Source organism: Chlorocebus sabaeus, chromosome 6 (assembly GCF_047675955.1).
Source record: "Chlorocebus sabaeus isolate Y175 chromosome 6, mChlSab1.0.hap1, whole genome shotgun sequence".
In the NCBI taxonomy this organism is placed as follows: Eukaryota; Metazoa; Chordata; class Mammalia; order Primates; family Cercopithecidae; genus Chlorocebus; species Chlorocebus sabaeus.
Window position 1 is genome coordinate 25575202 of NC_132909.1, and position 13940 is coordinate 25589141.

The window sequence follows — 13940 nt, forward strand, 5'->3', positions numbered from 1 at the left end:
CCGCCACCCGGGGGCCCCAGTCCCGGGCCCCGCGCCAGCGCATGCGCCCGCCTGTGGGCGCTGTCCCGACTGCGAGGGCCGTGAGCTCACCGACCGACGAACGGACGGGCGGCCGGCCGGACAGACGGTGCAGCGCAGGGAGCGGGAACGCAGCGGGACAGCGACATGGCCGGCCACACGCAGCAGCCGAGCGAGCACGGGAACCCCAGCCCTGCGGCCTCGCCCTCCCCGGTCCCAGGTCCCGTCCCCGGCGCCTCGGAGCGAGTGGCGCTCAAGAAGGAGATCGGGCTGCTGAGCGCCTGCACCATCATCATCGGTGAGCGGGACCCAGGTGGGCGGGCGCCGGGCGGGCGGAGGCCGAACGAGGGGCGCCGCCTCTCCGGGAGCTCGGACGGGTCTGCCTGGGGCACCTGCGGTCTGGCCTCAGAGAGCGCTACGACTGCTGGGAGGGCAGGGGCTGCTGGCCCAGGGTGCCAAAGCTGCGTATTCCCACCTCCCTGCCGCCTACACCTGGACTCGATTTTGCTGCGGGGCTTTTGCAAGGCAGTTACCCTCAGTTTCCTCATCTGTGAAATGGCCATGACCGCAGTCTTGCAATTAGCGCAGGAACTTGACCAGTGTAGGGGCTGGTCAGGCTGCGGCAGGCTGAGCTCCCCAAGTTCTGAACTGTGGGTCAGTCTGAGTACCTACTGTGGGCAGGGTCCAGGTGCCACGCAGTGCAGTGACTTATTCTTGGAAAGCAGGAGGGCCTGTGAGTAGAGTGAACAAGCTCGCAGCCGGCGCAGAGGGGACAGATGTTCAGAGCAGGCAATGACTGCAGGGTTTGGCAGCAGGGCCCAGGAGAGGGAGCGGGTTAGCCAGCAATTGGGGGAAGGGGGCAGCAGTGGGCAGACCCAGCCTGCAGAAGGCCAGCTGCTCCCTGGGCTGGGATCCTGGTGGGCACTGGGCACTCGCCTGGTCTGGAGGCCCTGGACTCCAAAGTCTCCCTCTGAGAATGGGTCCAAAGTCCCCACCTGAGAATGGGTCCATAGTCCCCACCTGAGAATGGGTCCATGTCCTCCTGCCCCCACATAGGGGTTTCTGGGTAGGCAGAGAGCTCAGGGGTCATGGGAATGGCAGTGGTATTTTTCCACTCTGTCCCGAGTCATGGATACTGACTAATCCAGACTTATTTCTTTGTCTACACAGGGTGCCTCTGAGCCCCTCCAGGGAGGGACAGGAGAGATGGTTTGGGGGGATGAGTAACTGGGGCCTCGACTGTTCTCACCTTACTGCCAGCCAGTCTTCTCGGTCCCCTGCCAGTGAGAGCCGCTTGTGTCTTCACTGTCCTCCCACCCTCAGACCCCTGGAGATGGAGAAAGTTTGGAGGCTTAGTAGGGCAGACCCAGCGTCTTCACCTCGTCCTCTCCCACCCCCACATTAGCAGCTCTTCCCATCCAGAATCGCCCCTGAACACAGCCCCTGGCCAGGTCACTCCACCATCTCACCGCCTCCCCTTAGAATGCTGCCTCCTAGAACCTGGTCCGGACCTGGCCCTGGGAGCTTCTTGGCCTAGGATGCCCCTGCCTGACAGACGGTCTGCTGGAAGGAAGGGCTGGCTCCAGGGATTTGGCCAGGGTGCTGGTTAGAGCTTTTTCTTGGCCCACACCCCCTCCAGGAACTGTCCTCCAGGGAAGGGGAAGCTCACACCATGAGTGGGCCATAGGATTGAGGCCAGGCCTAGAGCCAGCTACAGCACCAGGCAGGTGCAGAGAGACACAGCTCTGCCTGGGCTCCTCAGCTAAGCCCAGCATTCTTGACCTGTCTTCCTACTCTATCCCCTCCCCACATCCCATCCTCCCCAGGCCACAGGGAGGCTGCCTGGCTCCTCTCTTCCCAGAAGGGGGCCCCGGTGGTAGTGGTGGTGGTGGTGGTGGTGGCGGCAGCAGTGGTGGTGGTGGTGGTGATGGTGGAGGTGGTGGTGGTGGGAGTGGAGAAGGCCAACTCCACCATCACCCCCTCCTTTTCTAGGACAGACTCTAAGTTTCCCATGCAGCCCAGGTCTGCCCTGACAGCTCCCCCACCCTTCAGTTCCTTCCTGCTGTGCCAAGTCCACCACCTTGGCCTCCAAACCTTGAAGACTGAGCCAGGGTGAAGGGCCACTTGGCCAACCAATTCAGCTACAGAACCCAAGCCCAGGGCACTCAGTGGTGGTCTTGGGGAGCCTTGGTCTTGGCCTGGCCTGGGGAGCCTTGGAGGGTTACAGCAGGCAGGAGGCTGGACGGGGCAGGAAAAAACAAGGAGAGATCGACCTCAACCAGAAGGTGATAGGAGGTGGGGACTGGGCAGATGAGGACTGAGCTGGGGTCTGCACTGCCTTCCCCACCTGAAGTCCTAAGGGTCTCCCCTCCCCAGCCCACCCTACCTTTCTGCCCCAGGTGGGCTCCCTCTCTCTCCACCAGTACACTGGGGAGCCTGGTCAGAATCAAAAATGTCTGCAAAGTGTCATATTTTAGCTCTAAAAGTCTTAAAACTTGACATCCTGCTTCTTCTTTCTTTCTTTCTCTTTCTTTCTTTCTTTCTTTCTTTCTTTCTTTCTTTCTTTCTTTCTTTCTTTCTTTCTTTCTTTCCTTCTTTCTCTCTTTCCTTCTTTCTCTCTCTCTCTCTCTCTCTCTCCCCCTCCCTCTCTGTCTCTCTCTTTCTCTCTTTCTTTCTTTCTTTTTCTTTTTTTTTTTTCTGAGACAGAGTCTGGCTGTGTCCCCCAGGCTGGAGTGCAGTGCCGCAATCTCAGCTCATTGCAACCTCCGCCTCCAGGGTTCAAGTAATTCTCCTATGTCAGCCTCCTGAGTAGCTGGGATTACAGGCACACACCACCGTATCCAGCTAATTTTTTTGTATTTTCAGTAGAGACAGAGTTTTACCATGTTGGCCAGGCTGGTCTTGAACTCCTAACCTCAAGTGATCTGCCTGCCTCGGCCTCCCAAAGTGCTGGGATTACAGGTGTGAGCCACCCTGCCCAGCCAACGTCCTGCTTCATAATCTACCTTGGTTTGTTACTATTACTGAACATGTTATTTCCAAAACTTCCACAGCGACCCTCCCAGGAGATCCTATCACTCTCTCCCACATTTACCCTCTGCTCCAGCTCAGACTGGGAAGTGAGGCTTTTGAGAATGGGAAGACCTGGAAGAGCAGGCTATGGGCCGGCGTGAGACTCACGTCAAGTGTGTTTAGGGCAGTGCCTGCCGGCCACCGCAAGCTCAGATGGAAGGGAATCGGCCAGGCTGGAGAAAATAGAACTGGCTGGGGCAGGGGCTCTGCAGGACGTGGTCACATCCAACATCTGTTCAGAAAAACACCTCTTACTACCTTATGAAAACGTGTTCTTCCTTTATCTCATTTGAATTTCATGCCCACCTTGCAGGGTGGGAATTTTTTTACCCATTTTACAGAGTGGAAACTAAGGTTGGAAGTGAAATGATACTGCTCCAAGTGATAGGCTGATAGGCTCAGGATTCGGAACCAGATGTAGACTCTATTCCCAATCCAGTGCCCTTTATTATTTTATTTTATTTTATTTATTTGATTTTATATTTTTGAGACAAGGTCTTTTTTTTTTTTTTTTTTTTTTGAGACGGAGTCTCACTCTGTCGCCCAGGCTGGAGTGCAGTGGTGCGATCTCGGCTCACTGCAAGCTCCGCCTCCCGGGTTCCCACCATTCTCCTGCCTCAGCCTCCCAAGTAGCTGGGACTACAGGCGCCCACCGCCTCGCCCGGCTAGTTTTTTCTATTTTTTAGTAGAGACAGGGTTTCACCGTGTTAGCCAGGATGGTCTCCATCTCCTGACCTTGTGATCCGCCCGTCTTGGCCTCCCAAAGTGCTGGGATTACAGGCTTGAGCCACCGCGCCCAGCCGAGACAAGGTCTTGCTCCATAGCACAAACTGCAGTGCAGTGGCATGATCATAGCTCACTGCAGCCTCGACCTCCCAAGCTCAAGCAATCCTCCCACCTCAGCCTTCCAAGCAGCTGGAACCACAGGCGCCTGCCACCATGCCTGACTAATTTTTGTATTTTTTGTAGAGACTGGGTTTTGCCGTGTTGCCCAGGCTGATCTCAAATTCCTAGACTCAAGTGATCTTCCCACCTCAACCTCCCAGAGTGTTAGGGTTACAGGCGGGAGCCACCATGCCCAGTCCCAGTGCCCTTTACACTGTTCTGATGCTGGGCAAATTGGGGCTAGAGTCAGAGCCCTTGATGGGGGAGGATTGGGGACTGAGCTGGGAGTTTGTCCAACTAGGCTTCACTGAGCTCCTATCCTACTCCACTAGGGGTGGAGAAACAAACAGACGGCCAGGGAAGTCTGCCTCCGCCTCGGCGGCTGGACTCATAGGACCTCTCATACTGACCCAGGAACCTCGGCCAGCTCCCTCGCAGGATCCACAACCCAAGGAACACACCCAGGTCCTCCAAAGTGGGAGTCCCCTCTGGGTCTGCTGACCAGGCCCTTCCTCTGCTCTCTCTTTGACTTTAGAGTCCGGCTCCTGCAGGGGTTTGTGGGCCAGATGTGTGTTCAGGGACTCAGGAGTTGACATCAGGAACCTCATCTCCTCAGGAACCAATCCCTGCTCACCTAGCCTCAGCCAGGACCCTCCCTGGTCTCCAGGGCTGCAGGTGGCTGGGCTTCCCAGGGGGGTGGACCTCTGCAGAACCCCAGCCCCTCTTCACCAGGGCACTGGGAACTGGGCACTGGGAACTGTGCAGGGCTTGCCTGTTCCCCACCACAGTCCCATTTACAGGTAAGGAAACTGAGGCAACTTGCCCTGGGGTCAGATACCCTCAGTGTGCTCCAGGACCACTATTCAACCACTACATACTGAATGGTGTCAGGCACTGGTTTACGTGCCAGAGACACCATGGGGGTCAAGACAGACGAAATCCATCTTCTGGAGCTGCCATCCCGGTGTGGGAGTCACGCGATCAAGATGAACAAGCTGAATGCATGTCTTGTTAAGTGCTGAGACCAGACAGTGAAGCCAGGAAGGAGGATGGAGAGAGCCAGGGTATGGGATCTCAGGTTGGAAATGAGCTGAGATCTGGGGTGGGGTTCAGTGTGAGCAGGGCATTGCAAGCTATGTTAAGGGCATTGCCTTTTGTTCTCTGTGAGGCAGGAACTCTGGGCTTTGAGCAAAGGGGTGATGGAATGGGGCTAGCAGGACTCACTATGCAGAAGAGGCAGTGGGGGAATAAGTGGGGGGAGGAGGAAGGCTATTCAGAAGGCTACCTGGATCTCCCCGGGCAAGAGACCACAGTGGCTCAGGGCAGGACGGTGGCCATGGTGGTGTCAGAGGAGGTTCCATTCTGGATGAGTTTGGAAGATGACAGCCAAAGGATTTGTGATGGAATGCATGTCCTGGGGGAGAGAGAGAGGAATCGTGGGTGACTCAAGGTTGTGGTCCAAGAAATTGGGAGGATGTTTTGCCATTTATTGATCAGGGAAGACTGAGAGGAGCACTTTGGGGGCAAGGAGGTGAAAGTCGGGAATTCCATTTTGAACATGGAAAGTCTATGATGTCCGCTGCTGAGTGGTTCGTTGCACATACAGATTTCATTTAGCAGAGCGGTCTATGCTAGGGATATAAATTTAGGAGTTGCCAGCAGAAGTCAAGGTAATAGACGAGGTCTATCTATCTATCTATCTATCTATCTATCTATCTATCTATCAAGAAAGCATAGAAAGAAAAAGAAGAAGCCCCAGGACTGAGCCCTGGGCACCCAGTATCTAGAAGTCAAGCAAGATAAGGGATTCTGAAAAGGAGAAGCCGGTAAGGCTGGGGGGAGGCCAGGAGGCCGAGTGAGGAGGAAGCAATCCACTTGCCACATGTTGCTGATGAGTCAATAACGTGGCCTGGGGCTCGACTGTTGCATTTGAAAACGTGGAAGTCACTGGTGACCGTGAGAAGCCTCAGCCAGGAGACAGGGCCCCGGGCGAGGTTTGCTTGGCTGGGCTGGCTGGGCTGAACGAGCTGGAGAGGGCTGCACACTTCCGCTCATCTCCTGTCTCCAAAGGAAAGTGGGTTAGGCTGGAGGCGGGTGCTGGCCAAGTGGCAGTTCCAGGCACATCCTGGATGTCCCCACTCACCTCCTTGGGGTGCTGCCCAGACCTCAGAGGTCACAGTCGTCATCCCAGAAAGGTATCTGACACAGGCCTGCTGTGAGGACGTGAGGACACCCGTGCGCTTGGCGGGGTAGGCTTCACCCAGGCCGCAGCTGGTCACCTCGCGGTGTTGGGGTCCCGGGTGACTCAGGTCTCAGAGGAAAGATGGGGCTGCCTAGGGGGTCTCCAAGGCAGATGGCAGTGCGTAGTGAGATCCAAAAGCACTTTCCATGGCCTCTGATGTGCCAGACGGGGCCAAGAGAATGCCTGCATCGAATAAAAGAATCCCTTTCCAGCCATCATCCAGGTACCATGGCTGTGGGGCGACGTCCAGATTGCAGGGGCCAAGGTGGCTGGTCAGGGAGAGCTTCCTGAAGGTGGTGTTGCTTCAGGGAGACCAGTGAGCTGGGGAGAGGCCTACCACAGTAGGGGACAGGGCCCCTGAGCAGACTGTTTCCGTGGCCCAGCACAGACATGCAGGGTGCATCCTCCCTGTTGAAGTCAGGGTTGGACTGGCCCTCTGCTGCCCCCTAGCCCAGTGGCCCCACCTGACAAATGGGGGAACTGGGGCTCAGAAGGGCAGTACTAGCCTGAGTCACACTGTCGGGTGCGGAATGTGCTTCAAGGCATGAGGACTGGTGCCAGTCTCCTGGCCCGACAGGCCCTCCCTGCCCCCTCCCCAAATCAGACTGCACGTTCCCCACACACACCACGGGAGGTGGCTCGCTCTGCAACTTGACCTCCGCGGGCCGCCCCTGTGACCTCCGTGGTCTGCCGCTGCCTCCAGAAATAGGTCAGCGCGCACCACAGTGGCCACGGGGAACAATGGCCCTTTCTTCGTTCCTCCAAGAAGCCGAGTAAGCCCCATCAGGCCAAACATCTTAATGTGATAAAAGCTACCCAGCGAAGGCTCAAGGAAGAGGGGCGGGTGGTGGAGACTCTGGGAAGGACGACTTGGGGGACACTCACTTCCTCACCTACCTGCCCGGAGCTCTGGCCCTTGGAGGACCTGCAGGGACCACTGAGTTGTCATCCCACTGGGTGGACAGGAACATAGAGGCCTCAGAACCCGCATGTCTCTGGTCAGCCATGGGTCAGACACCCAACAGGGCTCAGTGGTATCTCCAGGCCCATCCCGCGCCCCGTCATCCTGTTCCACTCTGAGTTCCTGCCCCTTTAAACCAGGTTCCCCCAAGGGCTGGGCCTCTTCATTGCTGCTTCCGGAACCAGGTAGATCTGCTTGGCTGAAATACGGAGTCTGGGAAGGGAGACCCTCCCTCACCACTGGGAGGAACCCCAGCAGCCCCCTTCCAGCTCCACTGATCTGGCCGGGCATGGTGGCTCAAGCCTGTAATCCCAGAACTCTGGGAGGCCGAGGTGGGTGGATCACTAGAGGTCAGTTCAAGACCAGCCCGGTCAACATGGCAAAACCCCATCTCTACTAAAAAAAAAAAAAAAGAAATCCACCAGTCCCTCCCACACCCTTCCTATAATCATTGGAGCATTGGAGGCCCCTATTCCTGTCCACAGCCCCCTCCCTCCTCCATGCCCAAGCCCACAGCCCCGGCTGCTCCATGCAGTGCCCCACCCACCCTTCATGATGCCGGGAGCAGCCAGTGTGGGGGATGCATGATGTGATTTTCTGCCACCTTCAAACATGATCCTGGGGGAGATGCTGCGAGTGGTCTAGGCCCAGAGGGAGAAACCCCTAAGGACCTCAGAGACACTGACTAACGCCTGTGGTCCTTTGAGTCACAAGGGAGGAAGTCCTGAACTGTGACCTGAGGCCACGTGTTCAAAACAATAGTGGCCTCCCCACCCCTGGCGAGCCCAGTATCCGAGTCTTCAGCCACTGGGCACAAGGCTAGTGATATGGCCCTAGAAGATCGGGTGCCAGATATGGCTTCCCCCGGAGCTCCACCCCGGAGGCCCCGCCAAGCAGAAGCACGGTGGGCTGTCTGCAGGGTGGGTGGCTCAGGGCCTGGGATGCTCCCAGCATGAACATGCTCAGCTCCTTCCAAGGCCACCCAGCCCCCGCTGGCTTCCAACCTCCCTGGCTTTCGGCAAATCCCACTCCGCCAGGTCCTGAGAACAGAGGCCCTGCTGCCGGATGGAGGGAACTCAAAGGCTCTTTAGAAACCTTACAGCCCACCCAGGCCTGGACCCCTCTGCCAGATGAGGGAGGCACTTCTCTCCCCCGAGAAGTAGACTAAGGGTACAGCTTACCTCTGGGGGTTGAGGCACGGGAATTAGTTCATCCTTATCTGGATGTATTTAGGGCTCCTGGGATGTGACCGGAAAACCGAGTGGGGCGTCGTAGCTGTCCAGACTGGAAATCTGTGTCGGCCGGGGCGGGGGCGGGGGGGGCGGTGGGGGAGCACCGTGGACAAGGAGTGAATACAAATTGGTGGCTACAACCGTGTCCTTATCCAGCCCCCTGTGGGCCGGGCAGGTGGAGGAGGCGGGCTCCGCTCTGAAAGAGATGGACCCGTCCTCTCAGGACCAGGTCTGGTGTGGCTACTGCATAGGCCGAGCCGCAGGTGCTACCAGGGCTGTTTGTTCATAGCGCCCGAGGTTCTGGGTTTATTTCTTCTTGGACAGGCCCTAGTGCAGATCTCCAGTGAGGTTACCTGATTCATGTGCACAGATGGTGAGAACCATGTAACCCAGAACGTTGTCCCTCTTTGTGGAGCTCAGGGCTCAGCAGGCACTCTGAGTCTTGCTCATCCTGGGAACCCATTCTACAGACCACAGCTGGCCCCTCTGAATGTTTCCCATCATGTCAGAAAGCAGAGGGGCCAGGCACAGTAGCTCTCGCCTGTAATCCCTGCACTCTGGGAGGCCGAAGTGGGTAGTCGATTGAGCCCAGGAGTTCGAGACCAGCCTCGGCAACATAGCGGAACCCCTCAACTCTACAGTTTTTTTTTAATTAGCCGGGTGTGGTGGCACTCACCTGTAATTCTAGCACTTTGGGAAGTCAAGCAGGGAGGGCCACTTGAGCCCAGGAGCTGGAGACCAGCCTGGGCAATATAATGAGACCCTGTCTCTACAAAAAGTAAAAAAAAAAAAAAAAAAACTGGGTGTGGTAATACACCTGGAGTCCCAGCTACTAGGGAGACTGAGGTGGGAAAATCTCTTGAGCCCAGGAGTCCCAGGCTGCAGTGAGCTATGATCGCACCACTGCACCCAGCCAGCGTGGCAGAGCGAGACCCTGTCTGAATGAAAGAAAGAAGGCCAGGCACAGTGGTTCACGCCTATAATCCCAGCACTTTGGGAGGCCGAGGCAGGTGGATCACTTGAGGTCAGGAGTTTGAGACCAGCCTGATCAACATAGTGAAACCCCATCTCTACTAAAAAAAAATACAAAAAATATTAGCCAGGCGTGGTGGCTCACACCTGTAATCCTACTACTTGGGAGAGGCTGAGGCGGCAGAATTGCTTGAATCCAGGAAGCGGAGGGAAGAAAAGGAAAGAAAGGAGAGAGGAGAGGAGAGGAAACTAAAGTAGGAAGAGAAGCCCAAACCTGATGTGGTCAAAGAGGGCTTCATGGAGGAGGTGCTACTTCCTGAGCCACTCCATGAGTTTGGACTTTGGCCGGTGGGAAAGCGGCAGGAGAGTGGTTGAAGTCCTAGGTTAGGGGCCAGCTCTGGCTAGCGGGCTGGAGGCAGGACAAGTGGCTGCAGGCTGATACGCCTGGGGCTCTGAGTAGACGTGTGGGTTGAGCATGGGCCTTGTGGGGTGCCTGGAGAGCCACCGTCTGCCATCACTCAGGTAGTTCAGCCTCCTCACTTTGCTGGCCCTGCCTCACAGGGGCAATGGAGGGCTGAGGAAGTCAGACGGGGCCCATCTCTGGCAGAGGGACCTGGCCAGCTGGATGAGGTGCCATTTCCCATATCAGGGACTGAGGAAGGGGCAGATCATAAGCCCAGAATGGCACTTGCTGGGCTTGGCGGCCAGTGGCATTCCACACCTCCAGCCCACTTCCTGCCTCCTCCTCCTCCTCCAGGAAGCACCCTGGGCTCTCTTCCTCCTGGCAACAGGCAGATCCCCACACGGAAGGCCAGGCTGTGAAGGGGACCCCAGGCCTGATGCCTCCCCATCTCTCCCCCAACAGGGAACATCATCGGCTCGGGCATCTTCATCTCGCCCAAGGGGGTCCTGGAGCACTCGGGCTCCGTAGGTCTGGCCCTGTTCGTCTGGGTCCTGGGTGGGGGCGTGACAGCTCTGGGCTCCCTCTGCTATGCAGAGCTGGGAGTCGCCATCCCCAAGTCCGGCGGGGACTACGCCTACGTCACAGAGATCTTCGGGGGCCTGGCTGGGTGAGTGTGGGGCACCAGCGGGTAGGGGCACACCCTCTCAGAAACGGGATGGCCAAATGAGCCCTCGCGTCAGTTTCCACTCCTGCTTCCGGCTTCCTAGGGAGGTCGTGGGAATGGATGGAGAGAAGGTGTGCGGGTGCTGCACAGCCTTCTGAGGCCAGGGCAGGTGGAACTGAGGCCCACCCCACCCCACTGATGTGTGTTGGGCACTCCTATAGGCCTCTGGGCATCTCTGGATCTCCTTTAAAATAGAGGTCCCTCTGAACCTCACCCCCTGCCTTATACTCAAGGAGAGGGGATGCTTACTGTCTGAAACCCCTAGGTAACATGAGTGCCCAGGTGAGGAGGGGCCTCGATTTTGGTAAACCCATATGTTGCATGAGGAGCAAGGAGGGAAGTGTGATATTCTTATCATATACCCTGCATGAGGTGCCCTTTTTTTTTTTTTTTTTTGAGACAGAGTCTTGCTCTGTTGCCCAGGCTGGAGTACAATGGCACGATCTCAGCTCACTGCAACCTCTGCCTTCCGAGTTCAAGTGATTCTCCTGCCTCAGCCTCCCAAGTAGCTGGGATTATAGGCGCCCGCCACCGTGCCTGGCTAATTTTTTTATATTTTTAGTAGAGACAGGGTTTCACCATGTTGGCCAGGTTGGTCTTGAACTCCTGACCTCAGGTGATCCGCCCACCTCAGCCTCCCAAGTGCTAGGATTACAAGAGTGAACTGCGGCGCCCGGCCAGAGGTCTCCTTTCCATAGCACCCTGCTATCCTTCCTTCATTCACCAGGGGACATTTGCTGAACACCTACTGGGAGCCTAGGGGTGGAGAGGCAGTGATAGAAAGGCCTGTCACTGTACTCAAGCTGCTCACAGAACAGAGAGGAAGCAGCCCTTTAAATGGGATTAAGACCTGGAGGAGCCTTGCTTTGAGAGTGTGTACAAGAGGCAGCAGCCACACAGCAAAGGGAATGGTGTGCGCCACCTAGGGAGAACTCCCAGGAAAGCAATGCTTGCCCGGAGGCTGGGAGGAAGAGGATTTTCCCTGCCTGGCCTAGCTGACCAGTGAGGAAAGCATCCCAGCACGGGGGAAGTGTGAACAGAGGGTGTGGTGGCCCAGACGAGCGAGCGCAGGGAGTCTGCTGTAGCTAGAGGTGAGGTCAGGTTGGGTTTGCAGCAGGTACCGGAGCTTGGAGAGCATCGGGGGATTGAAGCTGTTGTATTTGTTCAGCTGCGTTGTGGCAAGAGCCGCAAAGGTACAGGCAGATTCTAAAATCATTTAGGAACCTGATTCGAGAGGACCGGGCAGCCAGCTTGGGAGAGGTGGGTGCAGCCAGAGTGGCACCCACTTCCCTACTGAGAGGCTCCTAGATGGTCTGGAGCTCAGAGGAAAAGTCTGGGCTGAAATTTACAAAATTTGGTTCTGAGGGATATGAGCCAGGGGTCCTTAACTGGGCAGACTTGCATGGGGGGACCTGCCAGGGCTTGCATGCCATTCTGGGTGCATCTCTAGCACTCTTCTCTGGGGAGAGGGTCCTCAAAGGGGCTGGGAACCAAGAAAGCAGAATAATCGTGCTTCAGGCCTGGAGAGGACATTCAGGAGAAAGAAGAGGGCCAGGACCTCATCCCCAGGCAAGAACATGGTGGGGTGGGCAGAGGGGATGCCTGGCAGGGGAGGAGGGCCATGGAGCTAGGATGTCCCAGAGGCCGAGCGGGGATGGTTGTGCAGAGCAAGGGGCAGGTGATCCAGAGATGGCTGATGTCCCCGACGAGGCAGTCCTCTCCCTGGAGGGCTGGCCAGGGGCTAGGACCACCCCCAAGGGCAGACCCGCCCCTGGGTGCAGGAGAGCCCCTGAGAACATGTCAGACTCACAGCCTGGGTGCCCTGCAGAGGCAAGATTTAGGTAGAAGGGGCATCTATCACTCTCCACCCCCAGCCAGGGCTCTTGGTGAGGTCTCTGCACCCCATTGGTCTCCCTGAGGGGGACACAGCTTGGAGTCACCCATCTTCAGCCACAGTACTCTGTGAGAGCCAGGACTGAAGCTGAGAGGTCTGGGGACAGAGACCCTGGCTCAGGAAACAGCCTGCATCCAATGGGGAGCCTAGTTGTCATTAGAAAAGTGTTTGGTGGCTGGGCGCAGTGGCTCATGCTTGTAATCCCAGCACTTTGGGAGGCCGAGGCAGGCGGATCACGAGGTCAGGAGATCGAGACCATCCTGGCTAACATGGTGAAACCCCGCCTCTACTAAAAATATAAAATATTAGCTGGGTGTGGTGGCGGGCGCCTGTGGTCCCACTGAGGCTGAGGCACGAGAATGACGTGAACCCGGGAGGCAGAGGTTGCAATGAGCCAAGATCATGCCACTGCACTCCAGCCTGGGCAACAGAGTGAGACTCCGTCTCAAAAAAAAAAAAAAAGAAAAGAAAAGAAAAGCAAAGAAAAGCGAGCGTTTGGTGCCCATGTTGTTCCCAGCGCCTGCCCCACAGCAACCCTGTCAATGTTTAAGTACATGTAACACCTTCTCTGTTAAAACAGTCTATCAATGCAGCCACGAGACCTCAACAAGGTCAACCCTGCCTCCCTGGACTGGTGCCAGCCTCTGGCAGCCTCGCCAGCCCCTGGGTGCCGGGCCCAGGGCAGCCCTGCTGCACACATCAGGGCTGGGTTGGCTGGGAAGGGCTTTGGGCCGCCTGAGCCACTCCCGCCCCCGCTCCTTCCAGCTTTCTGCTGCTCTGGAGTGCCTTCCTCATCATGTACCCCACCAGCCTGGCTGTCATCTCCATGACTTTCTCCAACTACGTGCTGCAGCCCGTGTTCCCCAACTGCATCCCCCCTGCCACAGCCTCCCGGGTGCTGTCCATGGCCTGCCTGAGTAAGCGTCCCCCTTGGGCCACTGTCCCCAGATCAGCCGCCTGCCTGGCCCCACCCTGTCCTCAGTGGGAGGATAGAGGGGTGAGATTTCCCTTTGGATCTGGGGTTCTTGCATTCCAGCTGCTAGAGGGGAGGCCATTCTCAGGCCACCTGGGCTGGACTTGGCCATGGTCCAGTGTAAAAGGTCCCAGCCTCAGCGCCCACCCCCCACTTCCCTCCGCAGTGCTCCTGACGTGGGTGAACAGCTCCAGCGTGCGCTGGGCCACGCGCATCCAGGACATGTTCACAGGCGGGAAGCTGCTGGCCTTGTCGCTCATCATCGGCATGGGCCTTCTCCAGATCTTCCAAGGTAGGGCCGAGTGGGGGTGAGGGCCGGGCTGGGGAGATAGTGCTGACCCCCGACTTCTGGGCCTCCAGGACACTTCGAGGAGCTGAGGCCCAGCAATGCCTTTGCTTTCTGGAGGACGCCCTCCGTGGGACACCTGGCCCTGGCCTTCCTCCAAGGCTCCTTCGCCTTCAGTGGCTGGAACTTCCTCAACTATGTCACTGAGGAGATGGTTGACGCCCGAAAGTGAGTGGGGTCCCCAACCAGGTCCTGGGAAGCAGCCAGGCCCTCTGGTG

At 57.3% G+C, this 13940-nt stretch overlaps 1 protein-coding gene across 1 annotated transcript in view; it reads left to right on the forward strand.

Annotated features, from left to right (window-relative positions):
- SLC7A10 (solute carrier family 7 member 10) overlaps window positions 1-13940 on the forward strand; it is a 19328-nt gene continuing 5388 nt past the window's right edge. Inside the window, exons 1-5 of the mRNA XM_007996239.3 lie at window positions 1-316; window positions 10248-10452; window positions 13169-13320; window positions 13543-13668; window positions 13737-13890. Of these exons, the coding sequence (XP_007994430.1) occupies window positions 166-316; window positions 10248-10452; window positions 13169-13320; window positions 13543-13668; window positions 13737-13890 (788 nt within the window). The 5' untranslated portion in view covers window positions 1-165. The remainder of the gene's footprint in view (window positions 317-10247; window positions 10453-13168; window positions 13321-13542; window positions 13669-13736; window positions 13891-13940) is intronic.